Raw genomic sequence first — 26287 nt, 5'->3', positions numbered from 1 at the left:
ATTGAGCTCCGACTTAGAAAAATCCATTTGAATGGTCATCCAACTTGGAATTACAAGTAGGAAACTCGGGCATCATCCTAGAGCTCCGACTTCTCCGACCTGAAGATTCCTGACATCACGTCAACAAAAAACACGGTGGCCTTCATCGTTTACATAACAATATGTATTCTCACCTAATGCATTTCCTCTCTTCTTTAAACACTTTAGCAAGAGGCATATAGCATCGCTGCAAACAAAAGATTCCTTCAGGTGTCCATGTTTTTCCGAGTTGACAGCTTGAACGCACTGAAGTGGGAGGTCGAAAGACTTCCTAGTCGGGATCTCAGAGTCTGCCGAGTTGTCTTGAACGCACCATTAGAGTTAGTAGAGGGTGTATGGGTAATGTAGTCTTTCTGCCCATCAAGCCAGTCTGCCGTTGAACCACTCAGTAACAGGGTTGGAGTTAGTAGAGGCTGTATGGGTAATGTAGTCTTTCTGTCCTCAGGCCAGTCTTCAGTTGAAGGAGGGTCCTAATGAGGTGGTGTTCAGTGTGACCACTCAGTACCAGGGCACCTGTCGCTGCCAGGGCACCATCTACCTCTGGAGCTGGGACGACAAGATTGTCATCTCAGACATTGACGGCACCATCACCAGGTAAGAGTGTGTGTGTGTGTGTGTGTGTGTGTGTGTGTGTGTGTGTGTGTGTGTGTGTGTGTGTGTGTGTGTGTGTGTGTGTGTGTATTGGCAGTTGTTTGTGATCACGTTATATCTGTTAATGGTAGTCTAATTACACGTGTGTGCGTGTCCTCTCTTGCAGATCTGACACCCTGGGCCACATCCTGCCAACGCTGGGTAAAGATTGGACCCACCAGGGCATTGCCCGCCTCTACCACCGAGTCAGCCAGTGAGTCTCCCCACAACAGGGGTTACATAAGTATAGATGGCCGTTAGAGTAATGAAACAGGGGTCACATTCAGAATATGTCTCAATGTCAGATGAATGAATCATGTCAGCTTTAATCATGGTGTTTGGCTTTTGTACGTTGCACCATCCTGAAAGCAGCCATTTAGTTGAACTCCTGTCTCCTCCCTCTCTCTTAGGACTTACTAAGAGAGTAGAAAAATGTAATCTCTCTCTCTCCTCTCTTACTCTCTCTCTCTCTCTCTCTCTCTCTCTCTCTCTCTCTCAGGAACGGTTATAAGTTCATGTACTGCTCTGCAAGGGCCATAGGTATGGCTGATATGACGAGGGGTTATCTTCACTGGGTCAACGAGCGAGGAACCATGCTGCCTATAGGACCTGTCCTACTCAGCCCCAGCAGCCTGTTCTCAGCCCTGCACAGGTGAGGAGTACGCACACATCACCACCGTCAAAATAAACACAGTAGAGAACAATGTACAGTACTTTTTAGCAGGAGCTCTTATCCACAGCATACATTTTCATACTGGTGCCCCGTGGGGATAAAACCAACAACCCGGACGTGGCGAGCACCATGCTAAACCACCTGAGCCACACGGGAAAACAGTAGCTTATATAGAAGAGATATCCCTATATTATATAATGATCATACTGGCCTTCCTGTCCTGTCGTCCTTCCTGTCCTGATCTTTTCGTCCCGTCTTGTCATCCCGTCATTCCTGTTTTGTCCTTCTATCCTTCCTGTCCTAACCTGTCGTCCTGTCCTTCCTGTCCTGTTATCCTGTCTTTCTTGCCCTATCCTGTCCTGCCCTGTCCTGTAGGGAGGTGATAGAGAAGAAGCCTGAGAGGTTTAAGATTGAGTGTCTGACCGACATCAAGCAACTGTTCCACCCCAACACTGAGCCTTTCTACGCCGCCTTCGGCAACAGAGCCACGGTGAGAGCCCTGCTCCCTCCATCACTGTACATGTTAACTTTGGCTACTTTTTTGATTCATTTGACTGGGACTATACACATTCTATACATTTTACATTTACATTTTGGTCATTTAGCAGACGTTCTTATCCAGAGCGACTTACAGCCAGTAATCCACTTTTTAGCCAATGTGACGGATTCAGCCAAAAAGGCTAATTTCAAACTGAATATGATGTTTGCTTCTGTTGTGGTTGTGTATGTTTTTTGGATAGTGCGTTACAGTTGTTGTCGTTGTTGTTGTTTAGGATGTGTATTCCTATAAGGAGGTGGGCGTTCCCCTAAACAGGATCTTCACAGTCAACCCCAAGGGAGAGCTGATACAGGAACACGCTAAGACCAACATCTCATCGTAAGTCAGACATCTCTCTCTTTCTTTATCCCTCCATCTTTCTCCCTCATATGTCAATGTGTCTCTCTCCCCCAGTAGCTCTGTCTGTCTCTGTCTAATGAACAATGAAAGTAAATGAAGTGAAGTATATTTCTGTTCCCGTCCCTTCCAGGTATGGTCGTCTGTGTGAGGTGGTGGACCACGTCTTCCCCCTGTTGATCAGAGGTCACGTCTCGGACTTCTCCTGCCCTGACACCTTCAGCCAGTTCACCTACTGGAGAGAACAGCTGCCCCAGATCCACTCCCCTGACCAGCCCCAGGTCCACACCCCTGACCAGCCCCAGGTCCACACCCCTGACCAGCCCCAGGTCCACACCCCTGACCAGCCCCAGGTCCACAGCCCTGATCAGCCCCAGGTCCACAGCCCTGACCAGCCCCAGGTCCACAGCCCTGACCAGCCCCAGGTCCACAGCCCTGACCAGCCCCAGGTCCACAGCCCTGATCAGCCCCAGGTCCACAGCCCTGATCAGCCCCAGGTCCACACCCCTGACCATCCTCTGGTCATCAGCTGTGGAGACCCACTTCCACACCAAACCACCCCATAAGTGACCTGTGTGCAATCTGGGAAGGAAAGGGAGAGACACATTTATGATGATGACGGCGTGCAAATGAAAGAAGCATGTCTCTGCTCTAGTGTCACACACACACACACACACACACACACACACACACACACACACACACACACACACACACACACACACACACAAGCAGACCTTAACACACACATGGTTGCCATGTGCACACTTATGCACTAGTGGAAGTGTTCTCCTACAACAACAGGCATGTTAGCACTAAGTGGTATTTCTATGTACTCAACTTTCCTATTTATGTTCTACTCCTCAGTGTTCTGCTCTACAATACCTACTGTTCATCAGGTGTAAAAGGTACTACTTGTATACATACACTTGTAGTAGCTGCAACTCTGACAAAAAGCACTGATTCAGTCAACCTGGGGGAAATCACTGTGAAGAACAGTCTTTCAATGACAGCTATTTCGCCTGATTGATTCTAGCACTTTTCGTCTCCCATGTGGGTACAGTAAACCGCAATGCATGTTCAATTGACACTTTCAGATCTAACGTTCACATAAAGTGCGAATATAATAAATGTTGAACAAAGCAAGATTATGCTCAACTAGCGCTGGGAATATTATAGCGCATGGCGATAATTCAGTTCACCCGTTCGCCTCCAAACATTTGTCAATATAATCAAAACAAATGTTATTTGTCACATGCGCCGAATACGACAGGTGTAGACCTTACCGTGAACTGCTTACTTCCAAGCCCTTAACCAACAGTGCAGTACAAGAAATCGAGTTAAGTAAAACATTTAATAAATGCGTTTTAAAGCACGCTTCCCTTCTAGTAAGTAGCATTCTATATTTGTTTTTTATTCTTCCGTTTTTTGTTGTTGTTGTCATGTTCTGCGTATGGTAGATATGTTAGTGATCAACTGAATTAAAACCAGTGACCGGGGCAGCTCTTCACTTCACTATTATTAACAGGGCACAGAGGAGGGCTGTCTCTCTCGTTGATGCCTCTCGCCCATAGTCCTCAATAGTCCTTAAACGGTCGTGTAACCAAACACCTGAGAAAAGACTCGTGTGAAACTGACGTTACTCTGACAGCAAGCAATGCAAGAAAACTCAGGTTGTCCGTTTTAGCAGTCGCCTTGTCTTCACTTCTCCACTCATCGCGGTTTCCCACGGACCGTGACACATACGTAATCAAATCAAATTGCATTTGCCACCTGCGCTGAATACAACAGGTGTAGACCTTAACCTTAACTGTAAGGTCGACACCTGTTATATTGGGCGCATGTGACCAAAACGATTTGATGACCTATCCGATTCTCTCTGTGTGCAGTGTGTCATTGTTTTGGCTAACACTAACAGATAATGTTGTGCAGACAGTAGAAAACATATTATGTCCTCTGCTTTGGTTGTCCATCATCTTAAACTCTGTGTGTAACTGCGAGATGTGAGAAATATACAAATGCATGAAGTGTTTAATTCATTTCACATTTTTAAGCGAGCAGCTTGTGAACGCACTTGGATTTGGGCTTTGGTTTTTATTTCATTTGAAATATTGTGTTTATGTGATTGAATCGGAATAGAGTTTTGAATGTTCATTCTCAGTTTTGTATATAGGGGCAACCTTTTTTAGCGATCGAATTCATAAACATTGTCAGTAAGTGGCTGGCTGCTGGACTACGGTAGTTTGACCTTAAGGCTAACAACATTTTGCACTGACAGACTATAGTGTCCACTGAAGCGAAACCATTGAGGAGATATTCTACAGTAAACCAATCAACATTCTCCTGAATTCTAGAATCGACTACTTCGATACGAAGAACTTAGATACATAGGTTAAATTGAACTGATGTCCCTTGTAAATGAGAATGCACAACAACCCTGACGGTTCTGAACCTCCTCAAAGGGTTTAAAGCACAAAGCACTAACGACATAGTCCGTCTGTCCATCAGATCTCTGTTGTGAACAGAGGTGGCAGTGTGTTTCTATGGCGACCGTGGAATATGTACATTGTGCAATTGCCAATGTTATCCTGTATGTAGTATGGATGGATATTCAAGACATCCTGCATTACCGGAATGAATACCAACACTGTGATACAGTATTTCTCTCTTTTTCTATTGATCATATTGATGACCACTATAAAACCTGATTACATCACTATGAAGGAGAGAAGGTTCCCACCGTCCCTGTGTCATATGCCATATTGATTACTTTCAATACCTTTACATTCACTTTGGTTGAATTGACTACCAGTGGGATGGTTGAAACATCCATTACCATGGTTCAGGAGTATTGTGACATAGCGACTAATGTGAGATGTTGGATTTACCACCAACCGAAAGAGGTGTGTTGGTATTAGGAGGATAACGGATGGATGGATGGATGGATGGATGGATGGTAGGATGAATGGATGAGTCAATGGAGGCATGTGATCTCACTGTTGTGTTGTGTTTACTCCTCCTCTGTGTCATTGTGTTCTGTTCTCCCCTTACTGTACTGTCACAAGATTTGTTCCAAGTATGTTAAAGTACTGCTGTATATTCAGATTAAATGACTGTATTCTTTCTGTGAAAGATCTATATAAACAAGGAGCTTGTTGCCTTACAGTATGCCGTGAATGTCTCTGCCCTCGTTAGTTTGCTTCTGAGATGTACAGAGTCAATTACTCTAGCACTGTGTCATGTTGTATAGGTTAACAATCCAGTCTGAAAATAACTATATTGAAAATAAGTTTTTCAATAAATGCAATGTTGATGGATTGGATGTGTATGTCTCTCCTTTCTCCTCCCTGTAGTGAACATGATATGAAACCAGATGCAGAGCGAGCATGTGTGGGTATTTCTTGAGTTTTAGAGTTTTTCCTGACCACATGACTGAGAAGTAACAGGACCATGATTCCACTCTACAGAGCAAAACTAACACCCATATTACCCATGTCTACCATGGTGTTGCCCCATGGCTTTGTGAAGGCTGGATACCTACTGTCATCTAGTGGAAGATACACTTATAACACCTTTCATATAAAGCCCATGCACAGTAATCAGCTCACCGACAGATCTGTCTGATACTCACGGGGGATCACATGTAAAGTGATTTTAACAATAACAATAACACAACTGATTATATTATTTAAACCAGTCTGAAGTTTAGTCAGGTCTTCCTGACAGGAGATGAATCAAGCATTTCGCTACACCCGCAATAACATCTGCTAAATATGTGTATGCGACCAATAAAATGTGATTTGGGATGGACCGGAGGGGCTCCAGAGAAAAGAACTGCACAACAACGGTCTTACTTCCTCCTCTTAGCTTCCTCATCTACATCTGCGTGCGAGAGACGGCAGGGTAAAGTATGATTTTCTTTCGTTTTGTTCAATAGTTGTTGGGAATCAGTAGGAAATTATTTACAGACAATTACGTTTCTCATAAAAATCGAATACGTAAAACATTTTTTTTTTAAATTGAAGGCATTAGTCCCTGAGTCAACCATGTGACAACTTTACTTTTCCCACTTTACTTTTACCACTCTATGTAGGGCAGTGCCTCAGCCATAGTTGATATTTCTTGGCTATGAAAATGTTTCCATCCACATTAAATGAGTAATTCTGCTTTTAAAGTATTTGATTGTGAATGATGAGAGGAGAAAAGACGCCAAGACAACTGAAAAAAAAAAGATAGAAATAGGAACTCATCAGGGTACTCCAGACGATAGCTGTTCCTCATTTGCTCATCTGCAGAAACTGCTTGACCGTCTTTATGTACATTCAGCTGGCTTTTCTTTCTGTTAGTTGTTTTGCTCATTCGTTTCTGGGAACTAATGCAAGAACCTTATTAGGCCAGCTGATTATATTAGGCTCCTTGAGTCTTGTTCCAGTAAGTGTCGGTCTGTAAGACAGCCAGGTGACGCCATTTCCCCATCAGGTAGACTCTCCATACAGCACCCTGCCTTGTGTTATATACAGTATGCCAGTGCTTCCCAACCTTTTTCGGTTACTGTATCACCAAATGAATATTTCTCTGCTCGGAGTACCCCTGAAGTACCCCCTCGTGTACATTTTACCAGTAGACCTATGGTCTCATGATTCTTCCCAAGTACCCCCTGTGGATTAGTCCTAGCACCCCTGGTTGGGAACCACTGCAGTATGCTATGCCTTCTTCTCTGTCATGTACTGACTAGTGACAGGACAAATCTGTAGGGTCTTTTCCTGTATGGACAACATCAATTCTATGAAGAACTGTGTCTTAAAGATCACGTGCTGGACACCTATTTTCTCAGAAAGGTGTTTTTGACATGAGAAAATAAATGAGGTTCTATCCGATCAACTGCAGGAGTGAATGATGGTTCCAGGCAGGAGTGAGGAAGTAGGAGAGAAAGAGCATGCAACAATGGCTGCCAGTGGATTAATCACACTGTTAGGTAAAATAATGTCTATCATAATCTTGGCTTCAAATAAAACCGCCTTTGAATCTATTTACTACATATGTGAATGAGTGACGGAGTATATTAAAAACCAAATGCAGTACAATTGTATTATTTACTAAAGCAAATGCATTGAAAGTTTGCAAATAGAGCATACAAAGCCAAGATATTTCACTTTATTTTATTTTATTAGGATCTCTTTTAGCCCTCACTTGGACTAATCTTCCAAGAGTCCTCAAACATTAAAATACAATTTATAATACGATCACATTTTCACATTTAACACAATGTTCCAGACAGAATATACTGACATATTGACCAGATAAATACCCTTAACAGTCTGAAAAGATAGACTGATTACTTCATTTACCATAGTCCCGCACAACCTTCCAATTTATTATATTTAAATGGTTCTAAAGTATTGTTTGAATTTCTATATTGAAAGGTTTCTGGTTTGCTCAGACAAATTATTCAATGTCTTTATTGCTCTGAATTGAAATGTTATTTTGCCCATTTCTCTTTTCTGTCTGGATAACACATACATTTGTAGTCGGAAGTTTACATACACTTAGGTTGGAGTCATTAAAACTCGTTTTTCAAACACTCCACAAATTTCTTGTTAGCAAACTATAGTTTTGGCAAGTCGGTTAGGACATCTACTTTGTGCATGACAGAAGTAATTTTTCCAACAATTGTTTACAGACAGATTATTTCACTGTATCACAATTCCAGTGGTTCAGAAGTTTACATACACTAGGTTGACTGTGCCTTTAAACAGCTTGGAAAGTTCCAGAAAATGATGTCATGGCTATAGAAGCATATATTAGGCTAATTGACATCATTTGAGTCAATTGGAGGTGTACCTGTGGATGTATTTCAAGGCCTACCTTCAAACTCAGTGCAGACCATGCAGCCGTCATACCGCTCAGGAAGGAGACGCGTTCTGTCTCCTGGAAATGAACCTACTTTGGTGTGAAAAGTGAAAATCAATCCCAGAACAACAGCAAAGGACCTTGTGAAGATGCTGGAGGGAACAGGTACAAAAGTATCTATATCCACAGTAAAACGAGTCCTATATCGACATAACCTGAAAGGCCGCTCAGCAAGGAAGAAGCCACTACTCCAAAATCGCCATAAAAAAGCCGGACTACAATTTGCAACTGCACATGGGGACAAAGATCGTACTTTTTGGAGAAATGTCCTCTGGTCTGATGAAACAAAAATAGAACTGTTTGGCCATAATGACCATCGTCATGTTTGGAGGAAAAGGGGGGAGGCTTGCAAGCCGAAACGTTTGACCCAAGTTAAACAATTTAAAGGCAATGCTACCAAATACTAAATGAGTGTATGTAAACTTCTGACCCACTGGGAATGTGATGAAAGAAATAAAAGCTGAAATAAATCATTCTCTCTACTATAATTCTGACATTTCACTTTCTTAAAATAAAGTGGTGATCCTAACTGACCTAAGACAGGGAATTTGTACTAGGATTAAATGTCAGTAATTGTGAAAACTGAGTTTAAATGTATTTGGCTAAGGTGTATGTAAACTTAGGACTTCAGCTGTAGATGGTGGGCAATCTATTCCTAGTATTTACTGAATGTCTCTTACCAACTGAATAAAATACATTTTTATTTGCCACATACACAAATACTGTTGTGAATGGAGTTTGGCCGTTTTAAATGGTGTACATTGTGAAATAAAATAAGCAGCTTTTTTTCAATTATCTTGTTGATTGATGACCAACAAAGAGCATTGCGCATGACTACAACAGAAGAACCACCTTAAAACAATCCTTGCTGATTATTTCTGTTCAATCTGCAGCCTCCTAATTTGACTTGCTGATGCATTTCCCCGGACCACAGAACAGTAGTTCACCTGACTCTCAATTAATGCTTGGGTTGTTTGTATAAGAATCTTCCCCGGTAAATATTTAGCTATCCTTATGATCATGCAAGCAGTTAAATTATTTTTTTTTTTTTTACATAGATGAGTTATTTGAGACGTCCATGATAAGCAGGTGTCTAGCTGCACTCCTAGTAGTTTAGTTTCTGCCACTTCCTCAATTTGTACTCCCCCATACTTAATTGTATCCCATGCTGTGTTGGCCTTTTCCTGGTGGAACAGACCAACATAACCTTGGTTTCCTTGGTGTTCAAAACAAGTTTGTTCCGGCAAACTCACTCCCTGATATTTCCCAGATATATTTGTAGAGCTTGCTGTACCCGTTGAACCGATTGTCTTGCTGTATAAATTGTAGTATCATCTGCAAATATAGTAGCTTGAGTTTTAGATATGGAATAAGGAAGGTCGTTGGTATATATTAAGTAAAGAAGTGGCCCAAGGCAGCTGCCCTGCGGTATTCCACAGTTTAAAGCATGAGGGGAAGAAAACGACCCATTGATATAGGTGGACTGTTTCCTGTCAGTTAGATATGACTCTACCCAATTCAATGGAGCTTCCTAAAACCCATAATGCAATAATTTTGTCAAAATGATTTCATGATCCACCAAATCCAATGCTGCACTAAAATCTAAAAATAGTACACCTGCAAACCTGCCATTATCCATAGCATTGAGACGCTGGTCAGTCATGTCAACCAATGCAGTGGTAGTGGAATGGTTTTTGCGATAAGCATGCTGTTTGGCTGTGATCAGATCAATTTTTTCCATGTACTCCCATATTTGTCTACTCACAATACCCTTCAATATCTTACTGAGTGAAGGGAGTATCCTAATTGGTTGACTATTGGCAGGAGTAATGGGTTCTTTGCTGTCTTTCAGGATTGGACACAGTTTAGCATGCTTCCATACATTTGGAAATGTCCCCTTTTCCAGTGACCAATTAAATATGTATTTCAGTGGAACTGCAATCTGGGGAGCAGCACAGCGAAGCAAACATTGTCCATAAGATCATAACCTGTAGATTTACCATTGGGTAATGACTTCAATAGGTTTAACACCTCTTCTACTGACACCATTTATAGACTAAAAGCGCAGGGTTTTTTCTCATAATATAATCATCAATCCATTGGACAATAGCTTGTTTGGAAGAATGGGTGTTTACACTATCGCTCAGTAAATGTATTTATTTTAAAAAAAAATTATCAGCAAAATGAATGGCAACATCAGCTGGTTTTGTTATTGTTCTCCTGTCAACCATCATACTAGATGGATATGATGAGATAGATGTACCAAGTAAGCCCTTAACTTTATTCAATACCTTTTTTCATAATTTTTACAATCAATAAAAGCATTTTTGTAAAATAAAGTTTATTTCTCATTATTTAATTTAACTGCATAATTAGGTAGTGTTCTATAATTCTGTTAATCAATTTCTAGTTTAGATTTGACTGCTAAGACTTTGAGAAAAAGCCTTTCCCTGATTCATCAATCTACGGAGATGGACGAGCCCCAGCAGTACTCTTTCTTACTGGGGCATGATGGTCCATTACCTTAGTGAGCAAATCAATAAAACATTCTGTAGCACGATTTACACCATCCTCTAGATAAATCCGCTCCCAGGGTACAGCAGCCAAATCATTTAGAAATTGCTCATGATTAAATGCTTAAAAAATTCTCTTGACCACAATCCTTGGGAGTTTCTTTGGAACCTTGGTGTTCATGGTTATGGTCACAATATTATGGTCTGTCCAGCCCACAGGCATTGATCTGGCTTTTAAGCATTACAGAAGATCAGATCAATTCACGTGCCTGAACGGTGACCTAACTTAGTTGATGATCTAGGATCAAACCACAGCTCTCGGCATATCTCATTAATTTAGTTATATTGGAATTATTATGATCCTTCCAATTTATATTAAAATCACCCAAGATAAACACATACAGTGAGGGGAAAAAAATATTTGATCCCCTGCTGATTTTGTACGTTTGCCCACTGACAAAGAAATGATCAGTCTATCATTTTAATGGTAGGTTTATTTGAACAGTGAGAGACAGAATAACAACAAAAAATCCAGAAAAACGCATGTCAAAAATGTTATGAATTGATTTGCATTTTAATGAGGGAAATAAGTATTTGACCCCCTCTCAATCAGAAAGATTTCTGGCTCCTAAGTGTCTTTTATACAGGTAACGAGCTGAGATTAGGAGCACACTCTTAAAGGGAGTGCTCCTAATCTCAGTTTGTTACCTGTATAAAAGACACCTGTCCACAGAAGCAATCAATCAATCAGATTCCAAACTCTCCTCCGTGGCCAAGACCAAAGAGCTCTCCAAGGATGTCAGGGACAAGATTGTAGACCTACACAAGGCTGGAATGGCCTAAAAGACCATTGCCAAGCAGCTTGGGGAGAAGGTGACAACAGTTGGTGCGATTATTCGCAAATGGAAGAAACACAAAAGAACTGTCAATATCCCTCGGCCTGGGGCTCCATGCAAGATCTCACCTCGTGGAGTTGCAATGATCATGAGAACGGTGAGGAATCAGCCCAGAACTACACGGGAGGATCTTGTCAATGATCTCAAGGCAGCTGGGACCATAGTCACCAAGAAAACAATTGGTAACACACTACGCCGTGAAGGACTGAAATCCTGCAGCGCCCGCAAGGTCCCCCTGCTCAAGAAAGCACATATACATGCCCGTCTGAAGTTTGCCAATGAACATCTGAATGATTCAGCGGACAACTGGGTGAAAGTGTTGTGGTCAAATGAGACCAAAATGGAGCTCTTTGGCATCAACTCAACTCGCCGTGTTTGGAGGAGGAGGAATGCTGCCTATGACCCCAAGAACACCATCCCCACCGTTAAACATGGAGGTGGAAACATGCTTTGGGGGTGTTTTTCTGCTAAGGGGACAGGACAACTTCACCGCATCAAAGGGACGATGGACGGGGCCATGTACCGTCAAATCTTGGGTGAGAACCTCCTTCCCTCAGCCAGGGCATTGAAAATGGGTTGTGGATGGGTATTCCAGCATGACAATGACCCAAAACACACGGCCAAGGCAACAAAGGAGTGGCTCAAGAAGAAGCACATTAAGCTCCTGGAGTGGCCTAGCCAGTCTCCAGACCTTAATCCCATAGAAAATCTGTGGAGGGAGCTGAAGGTTTGAGTTGCCAAACGTCAGCCTCGAAATCTTAATGACTTGGAGAAGACCTGCAAAGAGGAGTGGGACAAAATCCCTCCTGAGATGTGTGCAAACCTGGTGGCCAACTACAAGAAACGCCTGACCTCTGATTGCCAAAAAGGGTTTTGCCACCAAGTACTAAGTCATGTTTTGCAGAGGGGTCAAATACTTATTTCCCTCATTAAAATGCAAATCAATTTATAACATTTTTGACATGCGTTTTTCTTGATTTTTTTGTTGTTATTCTGTCTCTCACTGTTCAAATAAACCTACCATTAAAATTATAGACAGATCATTTCTTTGTCAGTGGGCAAACGTACAAAATCAGCAGGGGATCAAATACTTTTTTCCCTCACTGTATCTGTTACTATCTGTGGCCTGGTCAAACCCAGTGCATAAGTCATTCAGAGACGACACCTTAGAGCTAGGAGGTCTATACACACATCCTACCAATATGGGTGCCTGGTGAGTCAGATGTACTTGAGCCCATAGTGCCTCTACTTGACATACATTAAGGTCATTGTTCCTCTTAAAAGGGATATGATTCTGAATGTACAGTGCTACACCCCCACCATTCTGACTCCTGTCCCTTCTAAGTAGACTATATCCATGAATGTTCATTTGCCCATCATTTACAGATGGATCTAAATGTGTTTAGGTCAAAGCTAAAATATTAATTTGATTTATCCATTACCAAGGAGACTTATTGGTTCAGGCAAGGCTTTTCTTTCATGATGGGATAGAGTGCTTTTTTCCTTTCATTGATCTCTGTGGGGAAGTGATCATTCATTCCAAAAACACTGTTTTTGAGTTCTCTGCCTCTGCTCTTCGCCATTTCCTTTTGCTTAAAATGTTCAAAACATGCAATAATAGCTTGTGGCCTTTTCCCAGAGGCCTTACCCATTCTATGGACTCTGGAGAAAGTGACATTACTCACGATGTCTGTGGGCAGTTGCAGTTGAGTTGACATAAAGTCTCGGACAGTGTCCTCACAGCCTCTGCTGTTGTCATTCTCTGGTATCCCTGAAAATATGAGATTGTCCCGCATTGATTGACACTACATCAAGCAAGGTTTCTTTAAGTTGTTTGTTCTCCCTTTGCACCACCTCCACCTTGCCATGAATATAGTCTACAGTACCTTTCAGCTCTGTGTTCTCTTTCCTTAGATCATCAATCTGACATTGGCTGATTGATGTCGTCTTGTAGTATATCCAAGATATCAAGTTTGGCAAGCCTTTCATTGACGGATTTCAACATGCATATCCATAAACCTCTCCCTACACTCCCTCTTGCTTGGGGAAGGTTTAATGCCATCGTTGATACCGCTTGGCCAACTTGGCTTTGGTTTGTTTTGTTGTCCTTAACAGTCCTTGAATCCTCCGGAATGAGCGACATGTTTCTTTGAGCTCGTAATTATCTCTCGTCAATTCATTGTTCAAGCTCTTCAAATGATTCTGAATCATCCAGCGTGTTTGCAGGCAGAGTAAAACAAAACGGATGTATCTTTCCAGACCTCTGTCGGTAGATACACCCAATACAAAAACTTTCTTTTTTTTAAACGATTGTGTACTCACTCTGGCCTATTATATTGAAATATTTGCCGCAAACAATTAATATATGTATAATGCACTTGCTGCAGTGAGACTGAACTGTTTCTGATAGTAATGAACACTATGATTAATGTGCTTGCTGAAAGCAAGACCACTTTAGAATTGTTACATACTCCGATTATTATTATTTCACCCATGCTAGCATTTAAAGAGCGACTGTGTCACGTTCACTATCTTCAAACTCCCGATCATAAATAAACCAAGGCCCAGCGTGCATGGAATTCCACATCTTTTAATGAAGATGAAACTCACCAAACAACAAAAACAGGAGAAAAACGAAACGTGATGTTCTGGGCTGCTCACAGGCAGCTACACAAAAACAAGATCCCACAATCACAGGTGGGAAAAGGCTGCCTAAGTATGATTCCCAATCAGAGACAACGATAGACAGCTGCCTCTGATTAGGAACCATACTCGGCCAAAAACAAAGAAACAGACAACATAGAATGCCCACATCACACCCCAACCTAACCAAATAGAGAAATAAAACGGCTCTCTAAGGTCAGGGCGTGACAGTATCCCCCCAAACCTGAACCTATAGGGGAGGCTCCGGGTGGGCATCTACCCTTGGTGGCAGCTCCGGTTCGGGGCGTAGCCCCCGCCCTGCCCGCTGAATCCTCCTTTTTTGTGTAACCGGACCATGGATCATCGCCGGAGGAACCGGACCGTGGATCATCGCCGGAAGCTCCGAACTGGGAACCGTAGCCGGAAGCTCCGAACTGCGGACCGTCGCCGGAGACTCCGGACTGCGGGCCGTCTCAGGAGGTTCCGGACTGCGAACTGTCGCCGGAAGCTCCGGACTGGGAACTGTCGCCGGAAGCTCTGTATTGGGAACTGTCGCCGGAAGCTCTGGACTGGGGACTGTCGCTACAGGCTCCGCGCCATGGATCATCACTGGAGGCTCCGGGCCATGGATCATCACTGGAGGCTCCGGGCCATGGATCATCACTGGAGGCTCCGGGCCATGGATCATCACTGGAGGCTCCGGGCCATGGATCATCACTGGAGGCTCCGGGCCATGGATCATCACTGGAGGCTCCGGGCCATGGATCATCACTGGAGGCTCCGGGCCATGGATCATCACTGGAGGCTCCGGGCCATGGATCATCACTGGAGGCTCCGGGCCATGGATCATCACTGGAGGCTCCGGGCCATAGATCATCACTGGAGGCGTCGGACCATGGATCATCACTGGAGGCTTCGTACATGGAGCCGGAACAGGTCTCACCGGACTGGGGAGACGCACTGGAGACCGGGTGCGTGGGGCTGGCACAGGATATACTGGGCCGTGGAGGCGCACTGGAGGTCTGGAGCATAGGGCTGGCACAACCCGTCCTGGCTGGATGCTCACTTTAGCCCGGCAAGTGCAGGGCGCTGGCACAGGACGAACTGGGCTGTGAAGGCACACTGGCGACATAGTGCGTAGAGCTGGCGCAGGATATACTGGGCCGTGGAGGCGCACTGGAGGTCTGGAGCAAAGGGCTGGCACAACCCGTCCAGGCTGGATGCTCACTTTAGCCCGGCAAGTGCAGGGCGCTGGCACAGGACGAACTGGGCCGTGGAGGCGCACTGGAGGTCTGGAGCGTAGGGCTGGCACAACCCATCCTGGCTGGATGCTCACTTTAGTCCGGCAACTGCGGGGCGCAGGCAACGAGCGCACCAGGCTGTGAATCAGCGCATAACACGGTGCCTGACTGGTCACACGCTCCCCACGGTAAGTACGGGGAGTTGGCTCAGGTCCCAACCCTGACTCCGCCAATCTCCCCGTGTGCCCCCCCAAAAAAATATTGGGAGCTGCCTCTCGGGCTTCCGTCGTTGCCGTGACTCCCGATCTCGTCGCTGTACCTCCTTTGTTGCTTCCACTTGTTCCCATGGGAGGCGATCCCTTCCGGCCTGGACCTCCTCCCACGTCCAGGATCCTTTGCTGTCCAGGATGTCCTCCCATGTCCAACTCATCTTCCCGGTAGGCGCACGCTGCTTGGTCTTTTTGTGGTGGGATCTTCTGTCACGTTCACTATCTTCAAACTCCCGATCATAAATAAACTAAGGCCCAGCGTGCATGGAATTCCACATCTTTTATTAATGAAGATGAAACTCACCAAACAACAAAAACAGGAGAAAAACAAAACAGTGACGTTCTGGGCTGCTCACAGGCAGCTACACAAAAACAAGATCCCACAATCACAGGTGGGAAAAGGCTGCCTAAGTATGATTCCCAATCAGAGACAACGATAGACAGCTGCCTCTGATTAGGAACCATACTCGGCCAAAAACAAAGAAACAGACAACATAGAATGCGCACCCCACATCACACCCTGACCTAACCAAATAGAGAAATAAAACGTCTCTCTAACGTCAGGGCGTGACAGACTGCCTTTAAAAAGCAACAAATCCGTTTAAAAACGGCCTATATAGTGTCAAAATTGACTACAAAGTGTAAATAGGAAAATGTTGGTCAAGAAGTCAGTCTCGTCTAAAACAGAGTTTGGAACATCATTGCGTCACAACGGGTAAATGAAGGTTGGGTTTTGATTTGATGATGTCCGTTTGCCCACTAACATGGGGCGAACAGCTGCAGTGATTGCTCTCTATCCAATAGCACAGACAGTGAGAAAGACCTGCCCAGCAGCACTGACTTTGTGTCCGTAAGAGAACTCCTCTGGAATTTTTGGACTTGAGAAATACTGCACCAAACACCTAGTTAGATGTAAAAATGCGCAACTAAAACATCTTCAGCGAAAACGTCAATTAATTACAGATTTCTTGAGTTATTTTAGATTCATTCTTGGGATTATGAGGAACTGAAAAAGGCTTCCTGTGAGAGAAGGCTCAATATCAGGGGATATCTTTATCTATATATTTCCGGATATCTGACATTTTATTATACAGAGCTAGATATTCTCCGTAATGGGACTGTTTCTACATGTATCCAATTCGGACCTCAGAAATCTCCCTGCTGCCATATAACTCCAAGGAGATATCTGGTGTGAGATACGTTCAAGCCACACACCTAATGCACATGCACCCATTTTGTAACGTCTGCTTCCGACTCACACTCTCAAACACGTAGATCCCCTGAACGCAGCTCACTTTCCAGCCCGCTTTCCAGCTCACACTCTCAAACACATAGATCCCCTGAACGCAGCTCACTCTCCAGATCACAATCACCTGAATTCTGATCACCTGTTCACACACCTGTATGTCATTATCACACACTATTTAGTTCAGTTCTTTGCACCCCATCACTGTGAGGTATTGTTTGTTTTGTGACACACTTCTAGTTGGAGCGCTGGGTTTCCCGTAATTTAATCATCCCGTGTATGATCGTTTTTGCCTGCCTCACTAACGACGCCTATTCCCTGCCTGTACCTTAGCCTGTTGGATTTCCTGTTATCAACCTATTGCCTGATCTCCCGGACGACATTACTAGCCTTTTCCCTGCCTGTACTGTTTGCCTTGTTGGACCCCCTGTGTATGACCTTCTGCCTGCCCCTGGACCCAGCTACCTGCCTCCTCCTGTGGTCCTTTACAATAAACACCTGCTGCGCCCTGCGCTTGAAACCAGCTCTGTCTCCCCTCGTGTTGATTACACATTTACATAGTTGTAAAACTCCAGAAAGGGTGCGTCAACATGCTGACATATCTAAGCCACATATTTTTTGAAACGTATGAAATTTGTATCTGTATATAAAACAAGCAGATAAGTTGATCTCACGTTACCATGTTCATCTGATTATGATAAGAGACAGCAGCGGTAACCGTATGGTTTATGAATGTAAAAATAATTGTTAGACTAGTCTAGAGTATAAGAATATAGTAGGCCTATATTTCATTCAAACTTCTCACCTTCAATGGCAAACTAATATAATATAGGCTATGCCATTTTAAATAACTTAATCAGCCTACATTTTCATTTGATAAAAATAATTGATTAGGATATACAACTCAATCACGATTAACTTGATTTAGTTACACATTTCAAATATGGATAGTCTATGTATATTTTACGCTCGATCTTGATAAGTAATGACCATACCAGACAATTTTATTTTAATGACAGTTGTATTTAATACATTACATGAATTGGAAACAAAATAAGATTAGGCTACACCAAATGTTGTTGTCCATCCATACAACGTTTCGGTGTCATTTCCACCGTAGATTTTGCGTGGTAAACGATGAAATACTTTATTTCAGTTTTACGGAATGATTGTCAAATAGATCAATTCCCCCCTAGTCTGCTCAACAAGTAAGGCTAAATAGTTTCCGATTACAATACCCACAAGAGGGCGAACATATCTTGAAATACTTTGGTAACAAGCAGGACTAAGGTAACGCCAACATCAGCTTTTAAGGACCAGTAATGAGGTGATCAATAATGGTTGCAATTGAGATCAGCTGTAAGGGTGAATTAGGTGCGTATTGATGGTTTAACGAGACATCATCTGGTGATAATCTAGTGGCCATCGATGGTTGCAATCCTGTTCAGATTGACTCAATTTAGATTGTGTATTCATATTTTTGAAAGAATTTATACCTTTTCAAACAGGGGCGCAACTTTGGTTTTAGATGTGGGGGGGACATATATATATATATATATATGGATTGAGTTCAGTTATGGAACTCATTCAGTTTAACTCGAATGCAAACAGTGTGTTAGGCAGGATCAACTCTGGGATGATTGCTTCTGTCTGAGTGGGATAGGAAAAGTCGATATGTGTTTCGTCGATAGGACATCTTCATCGCTTTGCTAAGCATTCACCTGACCTTGTATTTAACGTATTTGTATTTGAAGTTGTATTTAACAAAATAGAAAGTGCTATCAGTTTTCTATTGTAGCATTCAACAATGGATACACTCTTTCTCCCTCCCTCTCAATACCCTAACCCCATTCTCTGATTATAGGCAGAAGACTCAGTACACTACTGGCACATTAAAGCCTGAATCTGTGCACAGTTCTCCGCCGACACCAGAGGAACATGTAAGTAGAGTATATCATCATAACCTGAGAGTTTCAGTTCAACGCTATTGAAGAATCAAAATATTAGATAGTTTGAATATTGTAGGACAGTCAGTACTTAAAGTGATAGTTCACTTCAAAATGATAGTTTGTCAAATGTTTTCCAACTTGAAAGGATATCTAATGTTGAGTTCACATCCTTCAGTAGTATAGATCCAACTATAAGCCTAGACCACAAATCAATTTAGAATCTCTAGTTCAAATATTACTCTAACAAAGTCAGGAGTACTGCTGGTTTGCTGTTCTACCTGATAATTCATTGCACCCATCTGGTGTCCTAGCTCTAAATCAGTCCCTGATTAGAGAGGAATAATGAAAAAACCAGTGGAACTAACTTTGAGATCCAGATTTGAATTTAAGAGGTTCTAGCCTATTCTTCAACAAGACTGCTTATTTTATTGTTATTTTATGCATTCCAGACCTCAGCAATTGTGTCAAAAGTAACACCTGAAACGTCCACAGAATGTACAGAAACCTCATACAGGTGAGAATGTATTGCTGGTAACATTTATGGCACATTTTTACCCAGGATTTGTTATTATACTGAACAAAAATATAAACGCAACATGCAACAATTTCAAAGATTTTACTGAGTTACAGTTCATATAAGGAAATCAGTCAATTTAAAGAAATGAATTAGGCCCTAGTATGTGGATTTCACATGACTGGTCATGGGCGTAGCCATGGGTGGGCCTGGGAGGGCCACCAACTTGGCAGCCAGGCCTAGCCACTGGGGAGCCAGGCCTAGCCACTGGGGAGCCAGGCCTAGCCACTGGGGAGCCAGGCCTAGCCACTGGGGAGCCAGGCCTAGCCACTGGGGAGCCAGGCCTAACCACTGGGGAGCCAGGCCTAGCCACTGGGGAGCCAGGCCTAGCCAAACAGAATGAGTTTTTCGCCACAAAAGGGCTTTATTACAGACATAAATACTCCTCAACACAGTGTTGAGGTTTTAGCACCTCTGGGGTTGACTGACACACACATGTAGGGATGAATATCAGAGACCTCTCCTTATGGAGCCTCGTCAGAATGTTTATACCCTTCCTCTTAATCAAGGGACAGGTGTTGCTTTTCTTCCAATCACTACATGTAATAGTCCTGCCATTGAATGTGCCAGTCAAAGATGTACAGTCTAAATTCCAATATCTACCACAGACAGACAGTTGTGGAGAGCTTTCAGTCTGTTGACTGATAAATTGATAAATCATCTCTTTATTCTGTTGCAGGTGAAGGATCAGCAGTCAGGAAACATATGGTCTCTCCTGCGATCTGAAGAAGATACAGAAGATAACCCCAAAGGGAGACTCTGACAGATGTTGCATACTGACGATGTCATGATGAGGATGTCATGTCACTCAGGCAGCGTTTACACAGGCCGCCCAATTCCGATGTATTGGCACATTTGATACCTATCAGATGTTTTCCGAAGGTGTAAACTGCAAAAAACACATGGTATCTGATATTTTGAATTCTGGTTTATTACACATTCGGAGGGCTTCTCCATCCAGATATGATTCTGATGTTTCATATGAGACAGTCTGGATGCTCGGATCAGATTTATTTGCTCAAAGGTGTTTTTATTTTTTTTGTACATGACCTGGCTGTTCCCACGACAACATTTAAAGCAACGGTGACAGCAAATTATCCTTGCATCTGTGTGCTATTTTAGAGGCTACGTCAGTGTGAATGCACAAGTCTCATATGGGTCACATATCAAACTGAATGTGAACAGTCAAAAACATTGGATATTAAATACAAATCTCAATTGGATTCTTAGGATGGCTGTGTGAACGTAGCCATAGTATCAGATGTAGGCTGATGCTACATGCTGGATATTTCATGATAATACATACCTCATGTTTAGTTCACTTTGTTGAGGTGTCACTCAAGCTTTAAGGTGCACAGACATGCATGCAACCCAGTAAGGGTGCTTCATTCCACAGGAGCAGGCTCGTTAAGTTTTATAATAATACACATATTCACAATTAGCTATCACCCTTGTTACGCTGCATCAAGCCTCCAAAAATGGCAAGGTTGCTCCAGCTATGTTCACTGTTGCCCCTTTAATTGACCGACTGGGTTTGAACCCTGGTCATTTGCGTGCCATACGACTGTGACAGCCTTCTGGAAGCTAAGACATTGGCTCACAAAGGTTACTCATCACCCCAACCACTTCCGTGTCCCTTTCATGGCCCTTTCAGGTGTAAAACCAAGGCCAGAGTATTCTCCATCCGAGCACAGTGAAAGGGCAAACACACAAGATTTTTAACTCACACATAAAAAAACACAGTAATTTACCAGGCCTATAATTATTTTTATATAATAGTTTGATCTATTTTCCATTATTTTGTATTATTGTTGGTATTTTGCTTGTTGAATGTATTGAAATGTATTAAATGCATAACAAAGTTTGATCAGTCTGCAGCTTCGGTCCAAAGTGATCCTGGACGCAGACACAAAGGGCCGGCCCCAGATGGTGAAGGTAGGCAACAACACCTCCGCCACACTGACCCTTAACACGGGGGCCCCTAAGGGGTGTGTGCTTTGTCACTTCCTATACTCCCTGTTCAGTCACGACTGCATGGCCACTCACGACTCCAACACCATCATCAAGTTTGCTGACGAACCAATGGTGGTAGGCCTGATAACTGACGTCGATGAGTCAGCCTACAGGAAGGGGGTCAGAGACTTAGCAGTGTGGTACCAGGACAACAAGCTCTTCCCAACGTCAGTAAGACCAAGGATTGTGGACTACAGGAGAAAGAGGGGAGAGCATGCCCCCATCCACATCAACGGGGCTGTTGTGGAGTGGATCGAGAGTTTCGAGTTCCTTGGCATTCACATCACTAAGGACTTAACATGGTCCACATACAACCATACAGTTGTGAAGAGGGCAGCGCCTTTTCCCCCTCAGGAGGCTGCAAGGATTTGTAATGGGCCCTCGGATCCTCAAAATGTTCTACAGCTGCACCATCGAGAGCATCTTGACTGGCTGGATCACGGCTTGGTATGGCAAATGCACCGCCCTTGACCGCAAAGCGCTACAGAGGGTGATGCGGATAGCCCAGTACATCACTGGGGCCGAGCTTCCTGCCATCCAGGACCTCTATATCAGGCGGTGTCAGAGGAAGGCCCAAAATATTGCCAAAGATTCCAGATACCCACGCAATAGACTGTTCATTCTGCTACTGTCCGGCAAACGGTACCGGAGCATCAGCTCTCAGACCAACAGGCTCCGAGACAGCTTCTACCCCAAAGCCGTAAGACTGCTAAATAACCAGACTGCTATATAGTCAATTATTGGTACCCAAACTACCTGCACTGACTCCATCTTCCACAGACCCTACACTCACTAGACTATACACTGAGTAAACCAAACATTAGGAACACCTTCCTAATATTGAGTTGCACCCCCCCTCCTTTTGCCCTCAGAATAGCCTCAATTCATCGGGGCACCAACTCTACAAGGTGTCGAAAACATTCCACAAGGATGCTGGCCCATGTTGACTCCAATGCTTCCCACAGTTGTGTCAAGTTGGCCGGATGTCCTTTGGGTGATTGACCTTTCTTGATAGACACGGGAAACTTTGAGTGTGAAAAACCCAGCAGCGTTGCAGTCGATGACACAAACCGGTACACCTGGCACCTACTACCATTCAGAGGCACATAAATATTATGTCTTGCCCATTCACCCTCTGAATGGCACACATACACAATCCATGTCTCAAGGCATTCTTTAACCTATCTCCTACACTTCATCTACACTGATTGAAGTGGATTTAATAGGTCACATCAATAAGGGATCATAGCTTTTACCTGGATTCAACTGGTCAGTCTTTGTACACTCAGTGTAGTAATTAAATGGTATAACGGTTAAAGACAACTACTGATATATATACTGCTCAAAAAAATAAAGGGAACACTTAAACAACACATCCTAGATCTGAATGAATGAAATAATCTTATTAAATACTTTTTTCTTTACATAGTTGAATGTGCTGACAACAAAATAATCAATTGAAATCCAATTTATCAACCCATGGATGTCTGGATTTGGAGTCACACTCAAAATTAAAGTGGAACACCACACTACAGGCTGATCCAACTTTGATGTAATGTCCTTAGCCTGTTGGGGCTCGGGGGCAGTATTGAGAAATGTTGAAAAAAATATGTGCCCATTTTTAACTGCCTCCTACACCAACTCAGAAGCTAGGATATGCATATTATTAACACATTCGGATAGAAAACACTCTGAATTTTCTAAAACAGTTTGAATGGTGTTTAAGTATAACAAAACTCATATTGCAGGCAAAAACCTGTGAAAAATAGATTTAAAAAAAATGTGAATTTTGTGACTGTACTATTTAGTGTCATTGTTTTATAGATACCATAGTGAGAAAGGATTCATTTCGCAACACCTACGGCTTCCACTAGATGTCAACGATCTTTATAAAGTTGTTTGAAGCGTCTATGATAAACAGAGAGCAAATTAGAATGCAAGGAAGTTGACATGTCATCACTTCATTTTTTTGCGCCTGCGCATAAATCTGAGAAGCGTGAGTTTGTCATTATTGTTTATCTAGACATAGGATAGGTTGTGTTAAAATATTACTGATGTTTAACGTTAAAAATGGACCAAAAGATTAATGCTAAACAACGTTTGACATGTTTGAACGAACGTAAATAGATTATTTACTAGGTTTTTTTAGCTTTTCGGCGTGATTTTACAACCCCCCACCACGTTTTGTGGGAGCATAATGAACGCTAACTACTTGGTGTTATTTGGACATAAATTATGAACTTTGTCAAAAGAAACCACATTTGTTCCGGACCTGGGATTCCTGGCAGTGCCTTCTGATGGAGATAATCAAAGGTAAGGGGATATTTACAATGTTATTATCGATATTAGATGATGCTAACTGTATAGCATAGCTTATTGTTCTTAGCATAGCACCCCGTTTATTGCAAAATGTGATTTCCCAGTAAAGTTATTTTGAGATCTGGCCATTCGGTAGCAATTACGAGATGATAATATATTATTCTTTGAATGACAATATTATAATTTACCAATGTTTTCGAATAGTAATTTTGTTATGTTCACCGGAAGCATTTCAGAGAAGAAAAAAATCTGAATTTCACGCTACTGTAAAATGCTGTTTTTGGATAGAAATATGAACTTGATGGAACAAAAAATGCATGTATTGTATAACATAATGTCCTAGGAGTGTCATCTGATGGAGATTGACAAAGGTTAGTGCATAATTCTAGCTGGTTTCTGCTTTTGGTGACGCCTGACCTTGAATTGAAAATGGATGTTTGTACTTTTGTGGCTATGTACTGTCCTAACATAATCTAACTTTATGCTTTTGCCGTAAAGCCTCTTTGAAAATCGAACAATGTGGTTAGATTAAGGAGATGTTTATCATTTAAATTGTGTAAAATAGTTGATTGTTTGAGAAATTGAAATTATTAGATTTTTGATGTTTTGAATTTCCAGCCTTGTTAGCAATCCCGACTCGGGGTTCATTGCTAACCTGTAGCCCCAACAGGTTAAAACAAGTCAAAATGAGGCTCAGTACTGTGTGTGGCCTCCACGTGCCTGTATGACCTCCCTACAACACCTGGGCATGCTCCTGATGAGGTGGCGGATGGTCTCCTGAGGGATCTCCTCCCAGACCTGGACTAAAGCATCCGCCAACTCCTGGACAGTCTGTGGTGCAACGTGGCGTTGGTGGATGGAGCGAGACATGATGTCCCAGATGTGCTCAATTGGATTCAGGTCTGGGGAACGGGCGGGCCAGTCCATAGCATCAATGCCTTCCTCTTGCAGGAACTGCTGACACACTCCAGCCACATGAGATCTAGCATTGTCTTGCATTAGGAGGAACCCAGGGCCAACCGCACCAGCATATGGTCTCACAAGGGGTCTGAGGATCTCATCTCGGTACCTAATGGCAGTCAGGCTACCTCTGGTGAGCACATGGAGGGCTGTGCGGCCCCCCAAAGAAATGCCACCCCACACCATGACTGACCCACCGCCAAACCGGTCATGCTGGAGGATGTTGCAGGCAGCAGAACGTTCTCCACGGCGTCTCCAGACTCTGTCACGTCTGTCACGTGCTCAGTGTGAACCTGCTTTCATCTGTGAAGAGCACAGGGCGCCAGTGGCGAATTTGCCAATCTTGGCGTTCTCTGGCAAATGCCAAACGTCCTGCACGGTGTTGGGCTGTAAGCACAACCCCCACCTGTGGACGTCGGGCCCTCATACCACCCTCATGGAATCTGTTTCTGACCGTTTGAGCAGACACATGCACATTTGTGGCCTGCTGGAGGTCATTTTGCAGGGCTCTGGCAGTGCTTCTCCTGCTCCTCCTTGCACAAAGGCGGAGGTAGCGGTCCTGCTGCTGGGTTGTTGCCCTCCTACGGCCTCCTCCACGTCTCGTGATGAACTGGCCTGTCTCCTGGTAGCGCCTCCATGCTCTGGACACTACGCTGACAGACACAGCAAACCTTCTTGCCACAGCTCGCATTGATGTGCCATCCTGGATGAGCTGCACTACCTGAGCCACTTGTGTGGGTTGTAGACTCCGTCTCATGCTACCACTAGAGTGAAAGCACCGCCAGCATTCAAAAGTGACCAAAACATCAGCCAGGAAGCATAGGAACTGAGAAGTGGTCTGTGGTCCCCACCTGCAGAACCACTCCTTTATTGGAGGTGTCTTGCTAATTGCCTATAATTTCCACCTGTTGTCTATTCCATTTGCACAACAGCATGTGAAATGTATTGTCAATCAGTGTTGCTTCCTAAGTGGACAGTTTGATTTCACAGAAGTGTGATTGACTTGGAGTTACATTGTGTTGTTTAAGTGTTCCCTTTATTTTTTTGAGCAGTGTAGTTAATTCAATTCTCTACATCCAACCCTTAGATACATTTGGAACGGATAACCAAATGAATCAAATAAAGCAGAACAATTAATTATTCCAGTAATTCATCAGTAAATTATCTTTACTTTAAATTATAATATTATTTAGCCGAAGTCAGCTAGTCAGTCTAGGTCATGGAAAGAGCAGGTGTTCTTAATATTTTGTACACTCAGTGTATATAGACACCTAATACACACACTCATTCACACACACTACATTGACACTCCCACACACAACCCACACACATTCACCTACACTACATAAGCACACAGACACACATACCGACACAACACAAGCACATATTACACACACACACTTTTATATTTAGTCACTTTAGCAGACACTCATACTTTATTCATACACACACTCACACCACATACTTTGACACTCACAATATGCTGCTGCTACTCTGTTCTTTATTTTATTATCTAT

General features: G+C 43.1%; 1 protein-coding gene and 1 long non-coding RNA gene across 6 annotated transcripts in view; both read left to right on the top strand.

Moving 5' to 3' along the window:
• Positions 1-5554, top strand: part of LOC106610734 (phosphatidate phosphatase LPIN1) — a 50374-nt gene extending 44820 nt beyond the window's left edge. For all 5 annotated transcript variants that reach the window (XM_014210259.3, XM_014210258.3, XM_014210257.3 and 2 more), the window contains exons 16-21: positions 485-633; positions 797-883; positions 1169-1321; positions 1718-1832; positions 2116-2219; positions 2371-5554. In XM_014210259.3, coding sequence (XP_014065734.3) covers positions 485-633; positions 797-883; positions 1169-1321; positions 1718-1832; positions 2116-2219; positions 2371-2803 — 1041 coding nt within the window. In that variant the 3' untranslated portion in view covers positions 2804-5554. The remainder of the gene's footprint in view (positions 1-484; positions 634-796; positions 884-1168; positions 1322-1717; positions 1833-2115; positions 2220-2370) is intronic.
• A 13129-nt stretch (positions 5555-18683) lies between these two features.
• On the top strand, positions 18684-21229 carry LOC106610735 (uncharacterized). The gene is made up of 3 exons (XR_014378675.1): positions 18684-18895; positions 19354-19418; positions 20158-21229. It is a non-coding gene; the product is annotated as an uncharacterized LOC106610735 (long non-coding RNA).
• Positions 21230-26287: the final 5058 nt, after the last annotated feature.

The sequence above is a fragment of the Salmo salar genome, chromosome 09 (assembly GCF_965601325.2).
Source record: "Salmo salar chromosome 09, fSalSal1, whole genome shotgun sequence".
Taxonomy (NCBI): domain Eukaryota; kingdom Metazoa; phylum Chordata; class Actinopteri; order Salmoniformes; family Salmonidae; genus Salmo; species Salmo salar.
This window is presented reverse-complemented; position numbering and strand designations above follow the sequence as displayed.